Genomic DNA, 18,724 nt, shown 5'->3' on the forward strand with positions numbered 1-18,724 from the left:
GTTTCAAGCCATTTATAAAGATATACCACAAGCAAAAGACCCCTACATTTGTGTAGTTGACGAACAGTGGGGGCACGATTGTAACCATTGGGGGGCGGCGGGATGGAATACCGGGCCTGCCTGGGGTTACAAACCAGAAAGTGCTTTATCAAAAGTAGATGATCATGGCAGATCCCTCCTCCAAAGAATGACTTTAAGAAAGCCTGGAGGAAGTACACCTATGAAGTTAATGTTGAATATTGAACATCCTGGCCCAGAGGATGCTGGCCAATATGTAATGGGAATGTACTGGAGAAGAGGTTCCTATATAATAAACTAGGACATTTCTACCTCAATGATATGTGTCACTCTCCAGAGTGGCAAGGAGCTGTACATATGGTCCCAAATCCGCTGAAACCACATATCCAGTCCTTTAAGGACATGATGGCCATTGCTAACCCTACCTTTGAAGGCACCATGGCCGCTGAAACTGGATTTAGTGACATTAATTTGTGGTTAGAGTGGATGAGATATAATGCCAACAAGCATAATAGAACCGCATGTTATGTATGTGGTGGTGCCCGACCTCATCTTGGCACCGTTCCCCTAATCCTCCCTTTAGAAATAGAAGAGTGTTTCTTGAGTCTTTTTGCCTACCGCTATGATTTTAACAGGTCCCTCTGCGAAGCATGGACAGCAGAGTACCCTATCCTAGTAGGAGGTGTTAAACCCCCAGATGGAATTACAATCTATAAAGGTAATTACACTTGTTACACCATGTATGATGGGATTGGTAAATTCATGGGTAACTTTTCCAAGGGTTATTTTGCCACTTACAGAACTGTTCCTGTGCACCTGCTACAACACCATACTAGGTCACTAGGAGATATTTACTGGTTATGTGGGGATTTACAGCTAAGATCTAGACTGGAGTCCGAGTGGTGGGGAGAGTGTACCTTGGTCAAAGTCATCATGCCCATCCACATTATTTCTGATAATCACCCTGACACTCATAATCCAGCACACACATCAGCCAGAGTCAAACGTGAAACCCCAGTAAAAGGCAGTTTTGACCCACATGTTTACATAGATGCCATTGGGGTACCTAGGGGGGTACCTAATGAATTTAAAGCTAGAGATGAAGTTGCAGTGGGGTTTGAACCACTCTTCACTATAGTCACTGCCAATAAGAACCTTAACTGGATAAATTATATCTATTATAACCAACAGCGCTTTGTTAATTATACCAGGGATGCCCTCCACGGTTTAGCCGAACAATTACAAGCCACATCCCAAATGACCTTCCAGAACAGACTGGCCTTAGACATGATTTTGGCTGAGAAGGGGGGTGTATGTAAAATACTACCCGACACCATGACTTGTTGCACTTACATTCCAGAAAACACAGGCCCTAATGGTAAGGTCACTTTGGCCATAGAAAAGTTAAATAAACTCTCAGAAGAGTTGAAAAGGAATTCTGGGGTGACAGATCCCTGGGAAAAATGGTTTGGTTGGATGACTGGTTGGCAAAAAGCTTTAGTTCATATTGGTGTGGCTCTACTAATTTTTCTTTTTATTCTCGCTCTTCTCGTTTGTTGTGTCCTCCCATGCCTCAGAAAATTCCTACAGAAGACTGTAGACCAAACGACACCAACCTTTACTCATCTGGAAATTGGTGATCAAGATCTCACATCGCCCTGCATTCCGCTACAAACTCTTCCCTATGACGACGAAGTGCAGAAATTCTAGGGAGGGATAGCTAAGGGACAGCTTCCGTCTGTATGGGTTAGTCTACCGTGTGGAGAAGTGGTGGACAAGCCACCGTGGGATACCCATGGGAGTGAAGCGTTCGAGAGCCGTACTGACGAATTAGTTGCAGCCTACTAGGGTCAGATTAGGGATAGACTTGCACTTTGCATTAACACCAAAGTAGCGGACATGGGGGTTTATGTGTCTTTGGGCTAACAAATCTTCTGATACTAACAAATAAAGTTTATCCTTTTTAGCAATTAACACTCTATAGGGGGGACTGTTGTAGAATTATTAGGCCCCTTATAAACTATATAATCCTTACTGGGCCCCTTTAACCCCTTAAGGACCAAACTTCTGTAATAAAAGGGAATCATGACATGTCACACATGTCATGTGTCCTTAAGGGGTTAATACTATATTCTCATATTCAGCTCTCAGGCCTCATAGTTTAAGCTTTACAAGATTCCTTTGTTCGTAGAAACAGCATGTCAGCAGAAAATGCTAGAATCTTCTGGTTAAATAAAACACTGTAGCAGATAGTCTTGATAGAGTGTATAAGCGCTAAAGAGACCGTGAGATGCTAACCTTGAAAGACTAACGTACCAGTCACTCCTTATGGAAAGCTGCCAAGCCCCCCTCCCATCGAGAAAGCTCCCTCGTGCTAGCAAAGATGGCGCTGAAACCTGGAGGAGCTCATCATGACGTTAGTTATGACATAAGACGTAACTGTCAGGATCGGGACAGGGATCCAACACGCAGAGTACAAACAGTAGCCAGATACGTATACCGGACCTTAGAATGGCCGGACTAACGTAAGTAGTACAGTATAGAATGGTCAAAGACAAGCCGAGGTCGAGGGTAACAGAAGACAGGTAAGCGAGAGACAAGCCGAATCAAGGGTAACAGAGATAAGCAGAGTAAGGTAAACAAGCCGGGTCAAAACCAAAAGAGATAATAGAATACACAAGCACTGAGTGACTAGAACAAGCTAGAACCACGACAGGGCAATGAGCTAATGAACGAAGCTCTGTTAAATACCCTGTTCAGAGCAGTAACCACGCCTCAGAGGCGTCCTGATTGGTCCTGCAGCAATTGAGTGACAGGTCGTTCCGGAGGAGTGTCCTGATGACAACTTCCTGCCTAGATGCTGTAAAAGGCAGTCACTCCCTCGCGGCCGGCCTTGCATGACCGGATAGACCTTGGGGAAGGGAGCCATCAGGCCGTCTGGATGGAGGAACAGCTAAGTCTCTACCTCTTTCGGAGGTAGAGACCGCAGGTACCCTGACACCCAACAGGGAGGGCATTTGACTGACCACTTTACACCTTTAGCCAATTGACAATGTTTTCTTACTTTTTATCTTGATTTTACAATGATGTAATTTTGCCTTTAAAAGAGCTTGCAAGCCTGCTTTTTACCAGATGCCATTAAATTTTCTGAAGTTATTTTAACCTGAACTGCATGTGTCAGTGTGAATTACTTCTGCGTATACGCAATTTAATCATCTCAGATTTGGACAGGAACAGATAGTCATTCAAACATATTTGTTTGCTTAAAAGCTTCCCTTATCAAACCTATGGCCGCGTGCCCACAGAGAGGGCCCGGCGTGCCACCTGTGGCACACGTGCCATAGGTTCGCCATCACTGATCTAAGGCAAAGGAAAGGTTTTTTTTTTACTGTGAGAACAATAAGGATGTGGAATTCTCTGCCTGAAGAAGTGGTTTTATCAGAGTCCATGCAGATGTTTAAACAGCAACTAGATGCATACTTGAAAAAAACAAAAAACAAAAAAACAACAGAATATTCAAGAATAGAATTTTTCAATTTAGGGTAATGGCTTCTTGATCCAAGGATAAACTCTGACTGCCGTTCTGGGGTCAAGAGGGAATTTTTTTTCCCCTAGTTTGTAGCAAAATTGGAAGTGCTTCAAACTTTTTTTTTTGCCTTCTTTTGGATCAACAGCAAAAACAAATGAGGAAGGCTGAACTTGATGGTCAGCCTATGTAACAAAAATAAAGCCAAAATGGAGAAGTCATGTTTGAAAACCTACACTTTTACTGCTTACATAGGAATTAAGAGGCTAAGTAGCAGCTGCCCTTAATGAATTGGTCATCAGAAAGTGTGACCACCTCTATCAAAGTTGAAGTTTTAGCAGTTTGCTGGTATGGAGCATTCCAGTGTGTGTTAACACAATGTCAAGGAGGAAAGACATCAGCAACAATCTTATCCTTGCCTGAACGGCAGTCACTGTAGAAAGATCATTAACGCCTTAGTAACCAGACCGTTTTTCAATTTTCTTACCGTTAAGGACCAGGGCTCTTTTTACATTTCTGCTGTGTTTGTGTTTAGCTGTAATTTTACTCTTACTCATTTACTGAACCCACACATATTATATACCGTTTTTCTCGCCATTAAATGGTCTTTCTAAAGATACCATTATTTCCATCATATCATAATTTACTATAAATTATTTTTATAATACACCACACTTTTTCGAACGAATGAAAATTAACCCCATCATGGCATACCATTTGTACAAGTAGATAACCCAGGGTATTCCAAAAAGCGTATGCCCAGTCTTTTGTAGTAGCCACAAATGCTTGCCAAAGTTAGCATTTTTTTATTTTTTTTTTATAAATATATATAAAAATATAGTTAATACAACGTTAAATAAAAATCTGCACATCAGTCAAGCCATAAGACTTTCTTTTCCCACAGAAATCACCACTGTGGGAAAAGCAAGTCTTATGGCTTGACTGATGTGAAGATTTTTGTTTAACATTGTATTAACTATCCACAGACTTCAGGTGGAAGGGGTTTTCAATCACAATTTTTCCCCACCATAACCTATTTGGATTTTGCTATAAAAAATTAAATAAAAAAATTATATATATATATATATATATATATATATATATATAAATAATGTGTATGTATGTGTGTATATATAAACACACACACACACATATATATATATATATATATAAATAACGTGCGTGTGTGTGTGTATGTAAATATATACATACATACACACTTTTATTTCCTATATATGTATAATATAATATACTATACAAAAACAAGGTATGGAAAGACTATATAAAGACAAAGACAATATCAACCTGGGTGCTATATATATATACACACACACACATAATATATATATATATATATATATATATATATATATATATATAGATAGTGATTATATATATGTATTGATGAAAGCTTTATAATGGAGCTGAAACGTCGATATAATTCTCTGGAATAAAGAATCCTTATTTGGAAAGCCTAGGAATGCCGGTATTTTTTTCTGTTTATATGTGCTGGTATTTTTTTCTATTTATATGTTCAAGCTACCAGAGCACCAGGTAATGAATATCTGTTTTATTGGAGTGCAAGAGCTTTCTGGATATATATATATATATATATATATATATATATATACACACACACACACACACACACACACACACACGTGTAATTTTACTTATGTATATATTAATTTAAAAAAAATACACTTAGTATGATGTTATATACAAAATATATAAATATAATTTGAGCATATTGGAGCAGGGGTTGCATCTCTTGTATATCAAGTTCTGGAGGTATCTGATGCTCAGTCGACTGTGGACACCGGTAACAAATAAACTCTAAGCACATTTAGCTCCTGAGGTGCAGAACAGATGTTGTACTGTAGATTTCCAGAGACCACACACAGTCTAAAAGTAGTATAGTTGTCTCTATGCTTAAGGAGCATTGGCCTATGATGCTATAGTCAATAGTCTAAACATGCATACATTATCAGGTTCTGCTGTGGCTAATTCATACAACATACAAGATCCAGCACACTGGCTCATTCACTAAACAGCAACGTCAAGTCTCACATAATGTAGTAGTATTATTTAAAAACAGCACTTAAGTAAAAAAAAATATGGGCGTTTAGTTACAGTATATGATCATACATTGCATATGTTGTATGAATTGGCCCAAGCAGCACCCTATAATTTATGCATGATTAGGCGAGTGCAACCACTTGGTTTCATATATTTATACTTGGTTGTCAAGGCCAACTCTCTAGTTTTGCACGCCTTCCTGTAGCAGGTTCCTCATTCAAGGACCTGATTTAACCTTGACCTGCAGAGAGTCCAGGAGGAAGCATTTCCAAAGTAGGTGGATAAATCTCATAAGAGCAGGCACTAGGATGCTAGAGCAAGATCTGCCAAGAATGGGGTACATTGATGTTGTGACAGGCTTATGCAATGTATGATCATATACTGTAACTAAACCCCCATTATTTTTTTGCCCAGTTGAGGTGCTTTTAAATAAAATTACATTCCGTGACTTGAAATTGCGGTTTAGTGAATGAGCGAGTACTCTGGATCTTGTATGTTATAGGCAATAGTACTCCTGAGATCTTTGGGTGCATCACGGAGACAACTTACCCTTCTAAATTCCCCCCTTCAAAAGCAGCATGAACATATTCGGTAAATGCAGCAGCCACTGGGAGTGATTCCTGAGATCCTAGGATAACTGGACTTGGCCCACGTGATAATCCTGTCGAGAAGCAGAATTTAAAAATAAAAATAAAAAAATGTTGCATAGGGACTACTCAGTTGCACACTGATAAATCAGTAAAACCGTTAATCGGAGACAAAAAAACAAAACAAACAAAAAAATGAAACAGAAGCATGATGATCTACCCAAGAAGGAGGGAAGCAAGGTACAACAATACAAATCATAAGTGCACTGTAAACATGGCTCACCCAAGGATATTCCAACTCCTAAGGATGGAGGAGAGAAGAATCCACGATCATTGAGTGAAGAAGACTGTAAGTTTGGTGTCAACAGGGACTGATTCATAGGAATATTCTTGGAAAGGAGGATATAAAACGAATAGCAGGGCTAATTAAAAGCATTTTAATACTAGTAATAAAAATATTATATTAATCAAAAGAAAAACTCACCAGGTTACTGCTCCTAGGAATACGAGGTGCTGTGACTGAGGGCTGAGTGCGAGAACAAAAAGGGGCATGAAGGCTTGAAGAATCCCATGCATCTGTGGCACATAAAACATACTGTTAAGAACCTTATATAATACTCAAGAATAATGTTTCTAATATGCACCATTGACCACTTAATAATGATAGTTTGATCTCTGCATGGAAAGGGGGCCTGTAAAAGACTAGAAATCTAAGAAGTAAGGGAGTTAGCATTGATCTTTTCACTAGAGATAGATACTTCCTGTTTGAACCCAGGAGGAGCCAGTAAACAAGTAAGAATCCAGATGTGTGATATGGCAAATATATACTTTGATAAACCAGACAAATTTAGTCCGCATATATGGCTGCAAATTATTGAAGTTTGTACTCATAAAATATCTACAAAGGCTCAAATATAATTTTAGGGCACACTAACCAAACTGCAAACCAGGAAGTCAACAGCTGAATGTGAAGTCCATTATGGTGATTTTCTTTCTGATAATGTATTGGCCAGAGGCATTCTAAATAGTTTTGACACAAACTATTGAAGAAACTGATACCGGAGAAACTGACGGAAGCCAAGCACAGAGAGATGGACACAGGTTTCTTCAGGAAGGAAGAGATTCTTTATTGGATCACCGATCGGGACTCAGAGGGACTAGCGTCACCAAAATACAGCAAAGTCTGAGTACTGAATACATAGAGTACATTCCTTATATAGCACTGTAGCTCCTCCCACAATTAACTACACCCACACATACCCTTAACCTATTTAATGAATAGAGTCTAAACTCATCCATCCGGTCTAACCACGTGGCTCATCTGATACAAAGGAGAGGGACGCGTAATTCCAGTTCTTACATTCCTGCACCTGGTCAGTACAGTGATAACAGTATCTTAGCTACGTGTAATTAACTAACTGATACTACAAACACATATACATACATATGCCTTGTGGCAATCTTAGCCTGCTAAACTTGTATTTTACTGGAATTACATCACATTCCCCCCTTTGATGCCTCTGATATTTCACAATTACTTGAGGCATCACTTAACCTTGGTTTGCATATACCTCAGGTTACCATGAACCAGACCAGACTTATCTTATGATGTGAATCTTTTAACACTCATCTTCCTGCATTGGTTCTCCTTGATCTAGAGCCTTATACTTATATATCGCCATTATCTGTGCAGCAGCCTTCCTCTCTGCTATACTTCCTATCAGGCTTTGCACAGACCTAACTACTAAGGGTATAAGACACGGTAGGAGTAGACACAACAGTAAAATCAGTAGGACTCCACCTACCACTGCCTTAAGCCCTCCAAACCACTCATACCAGTTACCAAACCAACTACTTGGATTGTACCCTTTCCATACCTGAGTAGGCACATGCGCTAGTTTAACCATATGGCTAGTAAGCTCAGCTATTGCTTGCCCTTCGTCATCTATTTGAAGACAGCAATTGCTCAGGTTAAACTTCCCACATACACCTCCCTCTACTGCCAAAAGGTAATCCAAGGCTAATCTATTTTGGTAGACTGCTGTCCTCATCCTGGTGTTATGCTTCGCTAGAAGATTGAGCGCTTGTGATGTCTCATTTGTGATAATCTCAACCACCGCCTGTAATCTTATAATACGGTTGAGCATATAAATTGGGGTTCTATAACCAAAGGTACCATCTTCTGCCCACGTGGCTGGCCCATAATAATCTATGATACGCTGGGGAGGCCATTCATTATCTTCCCAGGTGCCTATCTCTAAGGGTCCCCTTTTCTTCCTATGATTCACATCATACACTTTAACACCTAAAGTCTCACCTGTTTCAATCGGTAACAAGAAGAAGGATGGTTTGAGCATACCCAACACACATGCCCCTTCCCAGTCCTGTGGCAGCTCCGAATAGGCTTTCTTACCACAGATCCAGTACAAATTTGCTGGGGCTCTCCAAGTAGATGTGATGGATAGATCAAACCACACATCCTTTAAATTGGCATATCTAGCAAACGGGTTAGATGGTTCTGAGACATTTGAAGCCGACCACCAAGTTGTATTCTTTGTATCATCATCATAAGCTTTTTGCCCTAGACAAGTTAATTCTCCTACAGAAGTATTATACATCATTCCTTTCCTTGCTATGCAAACATAACCTATGATGGAGGTCTTTAATCTCCACTCAGATTTACCTCTAACACTCATCTGATAATCGGCTTGTGAAGATATTAATTGGTCAACTGCCTCAGAACCGGACATTACCTCCTTTGCTTCCCAAGGCCATTGGTCTCCCATGTTAGTACCTCCACACACATAGCAGTTGGTAACATTAAGACTACCGGCAATACTTTCAGCTAGATCAATGAACAGGTTTTTAGCGTTATGGGGGATCTTATTATCTATACTCATCTCTTCATAAAAGGAATGGTATACTTGATGAGTCTGGGAGGATACCGTATCAGTCTCTATTCCTATAAACAATAATGTCCCAGGATCTAAACCCGTCCCGTATATCTGAAACCCAAATAAATTTCCATACTTATCTAGGAACTTGTCGGGGTTATTAATAAGTATATGGACTGGGTTGCATTCCATAGACTTACAATAAGGGCTAGTCGGCAACTTAGTCACTATCATGTCTTTATCTACTGTCTGTCCCCAAGTCGCCCACCCCACACAAGACCAATATGGACAAAAGTTATAGTCTTTATTTGGGCATCTAGGACTCACATATTTATTTTTACTACTGGGACAAATATATTTATCATTAGACCCATACGTCCTCTCCCATCTAAGATCCCCACATACATTCCACGGTTTTCTACCACTTGATATCGCCTTACATGCATCAAATAGCAGAACACCCGAAGAATATACGGATTCTAACACCGTCTTATTAATTAGGGTCCCCTGAGGATCTCCATTCCTGAGAGTCAACCAAATTGTACGAGGTTGATACTCCGGACTGAAGCACTTAGGTTCTCCTACTCCTAAATGGCACACACTATAATCTATATTTAAGTATCTACATCTCGATACATCTCCTTTACACTCGTATTGTGAATGCCAAATTAGGGTTTGGGAAATATGGTTACCTGTTCTCGTAGTCTTAATGCATACCTCACAGCTAGGAGTGTCGGTACCTCTACCTTCCTGAATATAAAAACACATATAAATAAACACTATCAAAAGCACATCTTTCGCCGTCATCCTCAGTCTTCGTCCGTGCGATGGCGCCTCAGCTTCCAGGATGTGAGGGGCTGCAGGGAATGGAGTTCTGCTCATCTTCACAGGTGTCCCTTCGAGACTTTCCTGGCTTATACACTATGTGATGGTAAGCGGACAGGCTTTATTATGGCCTTCTCACTCACACCTGTAACAATAAAATTTGTAATCCACAATAATTCCTCGTTACTCCGACTGAGTAGTGCGTTTCAACCGGATCCTGCAGGGATTCTCTGGATCTGCTGTAACTTGCCAAGAATCAACTGCTGCTGGCTTAACCCTGGAGTGATGTATCCACGGAGTCACTTCGGCTACTTTTATCGCTGTAGGGGTAGACAAAAGAACAACATAAGGACCTCTCCACTTGGGCCCTAACGGTACAGTATTCCACTCTTTAATCCACACTTGGTCTCCTGGATGATAACTATGAACAGGGGGATAAATATTCACAGGTAATCTATCTTGTACCCATTTCTGTACCTCCTCCATAGTCTTACCCAACTCTACAACCTGCTGCCGGGTAATTCCTTCTCCCAACTGACTCAAGTCCCCCCTTAAGTTACCAAGTACGGGAGGTGGTCGCCCATACATGATTTCAAAAGGAGAGAGGCCCATCCTTCTGGTAGGGGTACTGCGGATTCGCAATAAAGCTATGGGTAAGAGAACGTTCCACTTAAGTTGGGTTTCCTGACACATTTTAGCCAACTGGTTCTTTATAGTTCTATTCATTCTCTCTACCTTACCAGAACTCTGGGGTCTATATGCAGTATGAAGCCTCCACTTTATACCAAGCATATGAGTCAGTTGTTGTAGGCACTGGTGAACAAAAGCTGGACCATTGTCCGATCCTATAGAACAGGGTAGTCCATATCGGGGTATTATTTCTCGTAGCAGGAATCTCACAACTTCTCCTGCTTTCTCTGTACGAGTAGGACATGCTTCTACCCAGCCTGAATAGGTGCACACAATTACCAGCAGGTAACGATGTCCACCCGATTTAGGCATCACTGTAAAGTCTATTTGTAGATCGGACATGGGGAGTCCCCCCATAAACTGAACTCCTGGTGGCTTTACTGGTCCTTGTCTTGCATTATTCTTAGCACACGTTACACATCTGCGTACAATGGCCTGAGTCAAGTTGGACAATCTTGGTATGTAGAAATGTTTTCTAAGAGATTCTTCAGTACTGTCTCTCCCAGAATGTGTCCCGTTGTGATAATTTTGGACAATTTCTACCGCTAGCGATGCTGGTATAACTATTCTTCCATCTTCTAGCTGATACCACTTGTTCTCCAGATACTTTCCCGGTTCAGTCTTTAACCACTCCTCTTCTTGAGCTGTATAAACTGGAGTCCATTGGGACAGTGGAGTTGGTATAAGAGCAGCTATATGCCCTACATACTCCTGTCTTCCTGATTCAGCAGCACGCTTAGCTGCACTATCTGCCATCCGATTTCCCTTGGTTACATCACCATCTCCTCTCAGATGCGCTCGACAATGTATGATACCGACTTCTTTCGGCTCCCACACTGCTTCCAATAGTTGTAGGATTTCAGCTGCGTACTTGATTTCTTTGCCTTCTGAATTCAGTAGTCCTCTTTCTTTATACAAAGCTCCGTGGGCATGAGTGGTTAAAAACGCATACTTAGAGTCCATATAGATATTTACTCTTAAACCTTCAGCCAATTGTAACGCTCGTGTTAGTGCTATTAATTCTGCCTTTTGTGCTGATGTTCCTTTCGCCAGTGGCCGAGCTTCTATCACCTTGTCTATTGTTGTCACTGCATATCCTGCATAGCGGATCCCTTCTTTCACATAACTACTGCCGTCGGTGTAATATTGAACATCGGGGTTCTGGATGGGAAAATCACGAAGATCTGGTCTACTTGAGAATACTTCATCCATTACTTCCAAACAATCATGTTGACTTTCAGTAGGTTGTGGCAAAAGGGTAGCTGGATTTAAGGTGTTTACAGTCTCTAAATGCACTCTTGGGTTTTCACACAACATTGCTTGATACTTGGTCATACGGCTATTACTAAACCAATGATTTCCTTTGTAATCCAACAACGTCTGTACTGCATGTGGGACTCGTACATAAAGTTCTTGACCCAGAGTGAGTTTATCGGCTTCAGCTACTAGCAGGGCGGCTGCAGCTACGGCTCTTAGACAAGGTGGAAGTCCGCTGGCCACTGCATCCAGTTGCTTAGACATGTAGGCAACAGGTCTTTGCCATGATCCCAAGTACTGTGTCAATACTCCCACAGCCATTCTTCTTTGCTCGTGTACATATAAGTAGAATGGTCGTGTGTGATCAGGTAGACCTAATGCTGGGGCACTCATCAAAGCCTTCTTCACATCTTCAAATGCCGTTTGCTGTTCTTGGGTCCATAGGAAGGGGTCGTGCTCTGTACCTTTGATAGCTGCGTACAGAGGTTTTGCTAGTATCGCATAACTGGGAATCCATATCCTACAGAAGCCTGCTGCCCCCAAGAATTCTCGCACTTGTCTTCTATTCTTGGGTATTGGTATTTGGCAGACAGCTTCTTTTCTCTCTGGCCCCATAATTCTTTGACCTTCAGAGATATGGAATCCTAGATACTTGACAGTTGGCAAACACAACTGAGCCTTCTTTCTAGACACCTTGTATCCTGCCTTCCAGAGAATGTGTAGTAGATCGTGCGTTGCTTGCTGACAGATTTCTTTTGTAACTGCTGCTATCAACAAGTCATCTACATATTGTAACAATACACACTCTCCTGGGATGGACTCGAAATCCAATAGATCTTGACTTAGGGCTGAACCAAATAGGGTAGGTGAATTTTTAAACCCTTGGGGCAGTCTTGTCCAAGTCATTTGGCGTTTTGAGCCCGTTACAGCGTTCTCCCATTGGAAAGCGAAAATACATTGACTTTCTGCGGCAATTCGGAGGCAAAAGAAGGCATCTTTGAGATCTAAGACTGTGAAGTAAGTAGCCCCGCCCGGAATTAAAGCAAGCAGGTTATATGGATTGGGTACAACTGGATGTATGCTAACAACCGCATCATTGACTGCTCTTAAGTCCTGCACAGGTCGATACTCATCTGTGCCGGGCTTTTGAACAGGCAGCAATGGGGTGTTCCAGGGGGAAGTACAGAATTTTAGGATACCATACCGTATGAACTTATCCAGATAGGATTGGATGTTCTTCTTAGCCTTCTGCGGAATGTGATATTGTCTTAGGCTCACTGGATAAACCCCATGTTTCAGTTCAATTTTTATTGGTGGAATATTGCGGGCCAGTCCTGGTGGGTTGTTCTCTGCCCAAACTCCTGGTATGTTAAACAATGTCTCATCACTCCTAGGGTTTTGGCTAGTCAACACTGTATAAAGTCGCCACTCTTCTTCCTTTGGTACGGATAAAGTCATAATACCTGAAGGTCCATTAAACTTTAAGGATGTTGTTCCATTTGGTAGGAACGTAATCTGCGCTTGTAATTTTGATAGCATATCACGTCCCAGCAATTGGACTGGACATTCAGGCATATAAAGGAATTGGTGTTTTACTACGTGGCCTCCCAATGTACAGAGTCGACTTTTAAGAACCGGTTTTTCAGCACTTCTTCCAGTTGCTCCTATCACAGTAATAGTCCTTCCAGATGGAGGAGCAACTAGATTAGTCACCACTGAATGTTCAGCACCAGTGTCGATCATGAACGCACTCCTTTTCCCCCCTATTGATACATCGACCATAGGCTCCGCTCGACCAAGGGGGATGGAGCCCGGTCGGTATCAATAGTCCTCCATGACAGTGTCAGCCAATCCTACAAAGTCCCTACCTTCTCTATCGCGGGACCTTTGCGCTGCTGGAATATACCTGTCTTCCCTAACACTTCCTCTGTTCCCATTACTCCCTCTATAACCATTACTCCCTCCGGGACCTCCTCTACCTCTCGCTCTGCCTCTAAAGTTTCCGTAGCCTGCCCTGGGTTGGTCTCTCTCGTACTGCTCTCTTTGCGGACATTCGTTCCTCCAATGCCCTTCTTCCTTGCAATACGCACACTGATCCCTACTCAAAGGCTCCCTACTCCATCTATTATTGCCTCTATCTGGGCCCCGTTTATCTACGCCTGCGATCGCTACCGCTAGCATATCAGCCTTTTTACGCATCTTGCGCTCTTCCTCTTTCTTACTTTCTGTATCCCTGTTCATATAGACCTTATTTGCTACCTCCATTAGTTGGGTGATGGACATACCTGCAAACCCTTCTAACTTTTGTAGCTTGCGCTTAATATCTCCGTATGCTTGGCTGACAAAGGCGGAGTTAACCATTCGGGAATTGTCTGCGTCTTCCGGATTAAAGGGGGTATACAAGCGGTATGCCTCCAATAATCGGTCATAAAAGACACTGGGCGCTTCATCGCTTTTCTGGATCACCTCAACTGTCTTCGACATGTTAATGGCTTTCTTTCCTCCGGCTTTCATGCCAGCAATTATAGCGTCTCTATAGGCTCTGAGTTGAACCATATCAGCACCATTTACGTTCCAATCGGGATCGGTGTTGGGATAGTGTGTCGCGGCCCATGCTGCTGGATTGGCTTGGTTCAAAGCACGGGCTCTATCCTCTAATGATTTAATGGCTGCTTGATTTATTCTTGTCCTTTCCTCATTGTTAAATAAAGTCATTAGTAACTGCTGGCAATCAGCCCATGTCGGATTATGCGTCTGTACTATTGAGGTGAACAGATCAGTCATAGCTTGTGGTTTCTCAGTATACGAGGAATTATGGGTCTTCCAGTTTAAAATATCGGTTGTGGTAAATGGGACATATACGAAGACTGGGTCAGCGTGTGCCATTTGACCTGCGGCATCGATATAAGCTGACCCGGGATTCAGACGAAGAGGCATCTGATAGTGCTTTAATTGTTGGGCACCAGTCAACTGTCGGGTTTGGATGGGGCTACGTAGAGAGGCGTCAGTCATGGGTTCCGGTCGGGGAGAGATAGGGTATGGGGATGTGGGAGGTCGGTTTTGGGAAAAGGTCGTAAATAAAACACTTCGAGCCGAGCTAGATGAAGCTTGACCGGAAGTCTGAAGTGGCGCCAAATCAGGATATTCGTTTCTAATGGGGGTGGATTCTGGTTCCGGAAGGGGAGATTTAGTACGAGGGGGGGTGGATCCTGTACTGGAGGAGGAAGCGGAAGTGGATGAGGGTAATGAGGGAAGGGTTACAGGACTTCCTGTATTTGCGTCACTTCCTCTTACCGGAAAGTAAGGGGGCGGCAAAGGGATCTCGGACTCAGGGGGCGTGTCCAAAATGGGCCTAACACCAGCCCTAGTGGACGAACAAGTCCTAGCTACCATGAGGCGACACTGTTCCTCGTGGCATGTCCGGAGCCATTTTGGCGAGTCATTTACGGCCTGTCTCCAACAATCAATATAAGGAAACTGGCCGTAAAGTTCAGGCCTACCTGATACAGCCACGTGTAAGCGCTGTACCAGAGTTGGATCCAAACTGCCACGTGGCGGCCATGCCGCAACCAAAGTAGGCCACTCCCTAGTGCACAAAGTGACCAAACGTACAGGGGACATCTTAACCCCAAAATCACAAACTTTGAATCCCTTTTTAAAATTCTTAACCATACATCCTAAGGGATCCGGAATCGTTGACTGCGACGCGCCCATATTTAACAGTGGAACGTCGTCGACAACGATTACTATACACGCGTACTATTCAACAGTCACACCCGTTTCCTCTGGCAACAGCACCACGTGGTATGGTTACCAAGTGAAACGTACACCATAACAATAAACACTCAGGGAATTCCCGTACACACACAGCTGCTACACCAGTCACTATATAATCAATATTATGCCCTTTGGCGTAACTACACAGTCACCCACGCTATAATTCTCTATATACGAATTACCCGTCTATAACACACCCAGTAACATCGTCTTTTACAAATAGCGGTTACAGTACGGTTAGCATAGGTCAAAGCACAAGTTAAGGTCACAATACAATTATTAGTGGTTATGGTGTTAAACATGCAATGGACGACAATGATTAGTACTTATTATATAATGTCAGTAAATATACAGGGTTATGGTACCGTGCACTATAATACAGCAACACACTATTAACACTCTCGCTAGACGGCTGAGCTCGCGCTATCTAACAAGATATACACTTTACTAAAACAATCGTTAACACATTTACAATTCCCAACTAAACTATTGGCCAGTACCTTGAATGGACTACCTAAAACTATATACACCCGTTTTGGTTAGCCACACTGCCCAATCACCACATATATAGCGAGCTAGAGAACCGAATTTACACAGGCGCCTCTTAGTCGCACTATCAAAAGTCTAGTGGGTTCCAAATTTACACGCCTTCCCACTTAGCCCAGATAGGATGAGAACTAGCGAACCGAATTTACACAGGCGCCGCTTAGTCTCCCGGTCCCTCCGACCTAGCGAACGTAATATACACCCTAGAACGCTAGTCTAGACAAGACACCGGTGTCCGGCTAGGGCTATTTACACCAGGACCCCGCCTGACTAACCAAATCAAACGGTCTGACTAAAGAGCGTTCGATCGAGCGGTGCGCCTTCGCTCCTTCCCTCCGACAGAGGGGGCAGATACAGATTCAAAAACCCCTTTGGGCCTACCGCACAATCGGTATACCCCTAGCGGGTCCTGCCGTCTAAAACAGCAGTTGTCTTACCTCCTCGTTCCTGAACCTGAGTTCACACTCATCGACGGGGACACCCCAGCACTTCTCACGTAGAGGCCGATGATCTCCTGGACAACAGACCAGTGGCGCCGAGACGAAGGGAGGTCCACGCAGAAGTTCAGGGGTGCAGCCGTAGAGAACGTGGGCAAAGATAGACCGTCTCACGCCTCTGCCTCTCAGCTACCGTTGAACGATGAGCTTCCCGGCCAATGCACCAAATGATACCGGAGAAACTGACGGAAGCCAAGCACAGAGAGATGGACACAGGTTTCTTCAGGAAGGAAGAGATTCTTTATTGGATCACCGATCGGGACTCAGAGGGACTAGCGTCACCAAAATACAGCAAAGTCTGAGTACTGAATACATAGAGTACATTCCTTATATAGCACTGTAGCTCCTCCCACAATTAACTACACCCACACATACCCTTAACCTATTTAATGAATAGAGTCTAAACTCATCCATCCGGTCTAACCACGTGGCTCATCTGATACAAAGGAGAGGGACGCGTAATTCCAGTTCTTACATTCCTGCACCTGGTCAGTACAGTGATAACAGTATCTTAGCTACGTGTAATTAACTAACTGATACTACAAACACATATACATACATATGCCTTGTGGCAATCTTAGCCTGCTAAACTTGTATTTTACTGGAATTACATCACAAAACAGAAGTTTATGGTTAAGATATTGACTCATGAAATTAAAACGGTAATTTGGTGTTTGGAAGGAACTACATTTCTTAGGAATGTCCTGGCATTTTGCACTCTGTGCATGCACCCACCCACCAGCCAGGCCTAGACGTGCTTTGCTCAAACGTCACCACAGCACTAGAGTTGTGCTGGTCAATACATGTCCTTAGCATACCACACTTGTCATGTTGACTGTATGTCTGATATCCCTGTTGTATGTATAGTTAAAAGGAAAACACAAAACATATTGCATATCAAAAGCATAACTGACACAAACGGTTATAACTAAACACAGCAAAATGCACATGAAAACCCATTACTGAAATACATAACAAAAGACCAATTGAAAACTGGCAGATGACACTCCCTCTTTCACTGATGACACTCCCCCTTGATGAAGTGTGAGGCATGCAGGGGATGATAGGGTTGGAAGCACCCCATCATTTTGGAATGTGTGCCCTTTGATTTATGGTAGAATCACAGTTATTCAAATTTGAGACTATTCCCAAAATTACAGGGAAAACTAATTTAACCCCTTAAGGACACATGACATGTGTGACATGTCATGATTCCCTTTTATTCCAGAAGTTTGGTCCTTAAGGGGTTAAACAAAATGAGGGGAAAAAGAGAAAAATAAAATAAACAAACTTACAAAATGGGTTTAGATTTAGCTTCTTGGCAAGCATAAAAAAATAAATAAATTCTAAGTTCTATAATGATGTTATGCTGAGAAATATTTACCAGGTTTAGGGGATGAAGAGTCCAGGTTTCCCAGCTTTGGTATGACTGGAGGACTAGGGGCTGTTATTTTTTCCTCCCAGGCTTCTCTGCTTTCAGAGGTTTGTGTTTCAGATGTCATAACAGTAGTAAGATCTGCTGGAGAGTCTGAGCAAGAAGTGGGAGCTAGAAGAGAATCACCAGGTGAAGAGTCATCCCGAGGAGTCCAGGGTCTAGAATCTGGTGACGGTCCAGAAAAAGGGTGAAAGGGAGAATCCAGACCAGAGTCTTCTACATTCTCAGGGGAGGAGGAAGAAAATGGAGATGGGCTGGAGGTGAGATTGTATGCAGGATACCCTAAAGATAGAAAGCACAACAAACAATGTATAACTAGATGAAAACTCTATTCAATAAATAATTTGCACAGACACACAAAACTGAATGCTTCTGAATTTAGGGACAAGTAGAAATTAACACTGCTTGTTGCATATCAATTCAATTCATGGCATTAAGCCTATGTATAGAACGCTTCAGAAGTGCTCTGTGCATCCCTTATTGGAGCTGGCCAGGAAGACAGTCAGTTGGCCTTACATGCCATTTTTTTCCCAAATATCTTTTTTTTTTTATATGGAGATTTTCACCCCCTCCAAAAAAATTAACGTTAAATG

General features: G+C 42.4%; 1 protein-coding gene across 1 annotated transcript in view; it reads right to left on the reverse strand.

Annotated features, from left to right (window-relative positions):
• Positions 1-18,724, reverse strand: part of FCHO1 (FCH and mu domain containing endocytic adaptor 1) — a 183,673-nt gene that overhangs the window by 55,591 nt on the left and 109,358 nt on the right. Inside the window, exons 20-23 of the mRNA XM_063455469.1 lie at positions 18,081-18,413; positions 6,695-6,786; positions 6,494-6,599; positions 6,173-6,284 (exon numbers count right to left, since the gene is read on the reverse strand). Of these exons, the coding sequence (XP_063311539.1) occupies positions 6,173-6,284; positions 6,494-6,599; positions 6,695-6,786; positions 18,081-18,413 (643 nt within the window). The remainder of the gene's footprint in view (positions 1-6,172; positions 6,285-6,493; positions 6,600-6,694; positions 6,787-18,080; positions 18,414-18,724) is intronic.

Source organism: Pelobates fuscus, chromosome 5, assembly GCF_036172605.1.
Source record: "Pelobates fuscus isolate aPelFus1 chromosome 5, aPelFus1.pri, whole genome shotgun sequence".
Classification (NCBI taxonomy): Eukaryota; Metazoa; Chordata; class Amphibia; order Anura; family Pelobatidae; genus Pelobates; species Pelobates fuscus.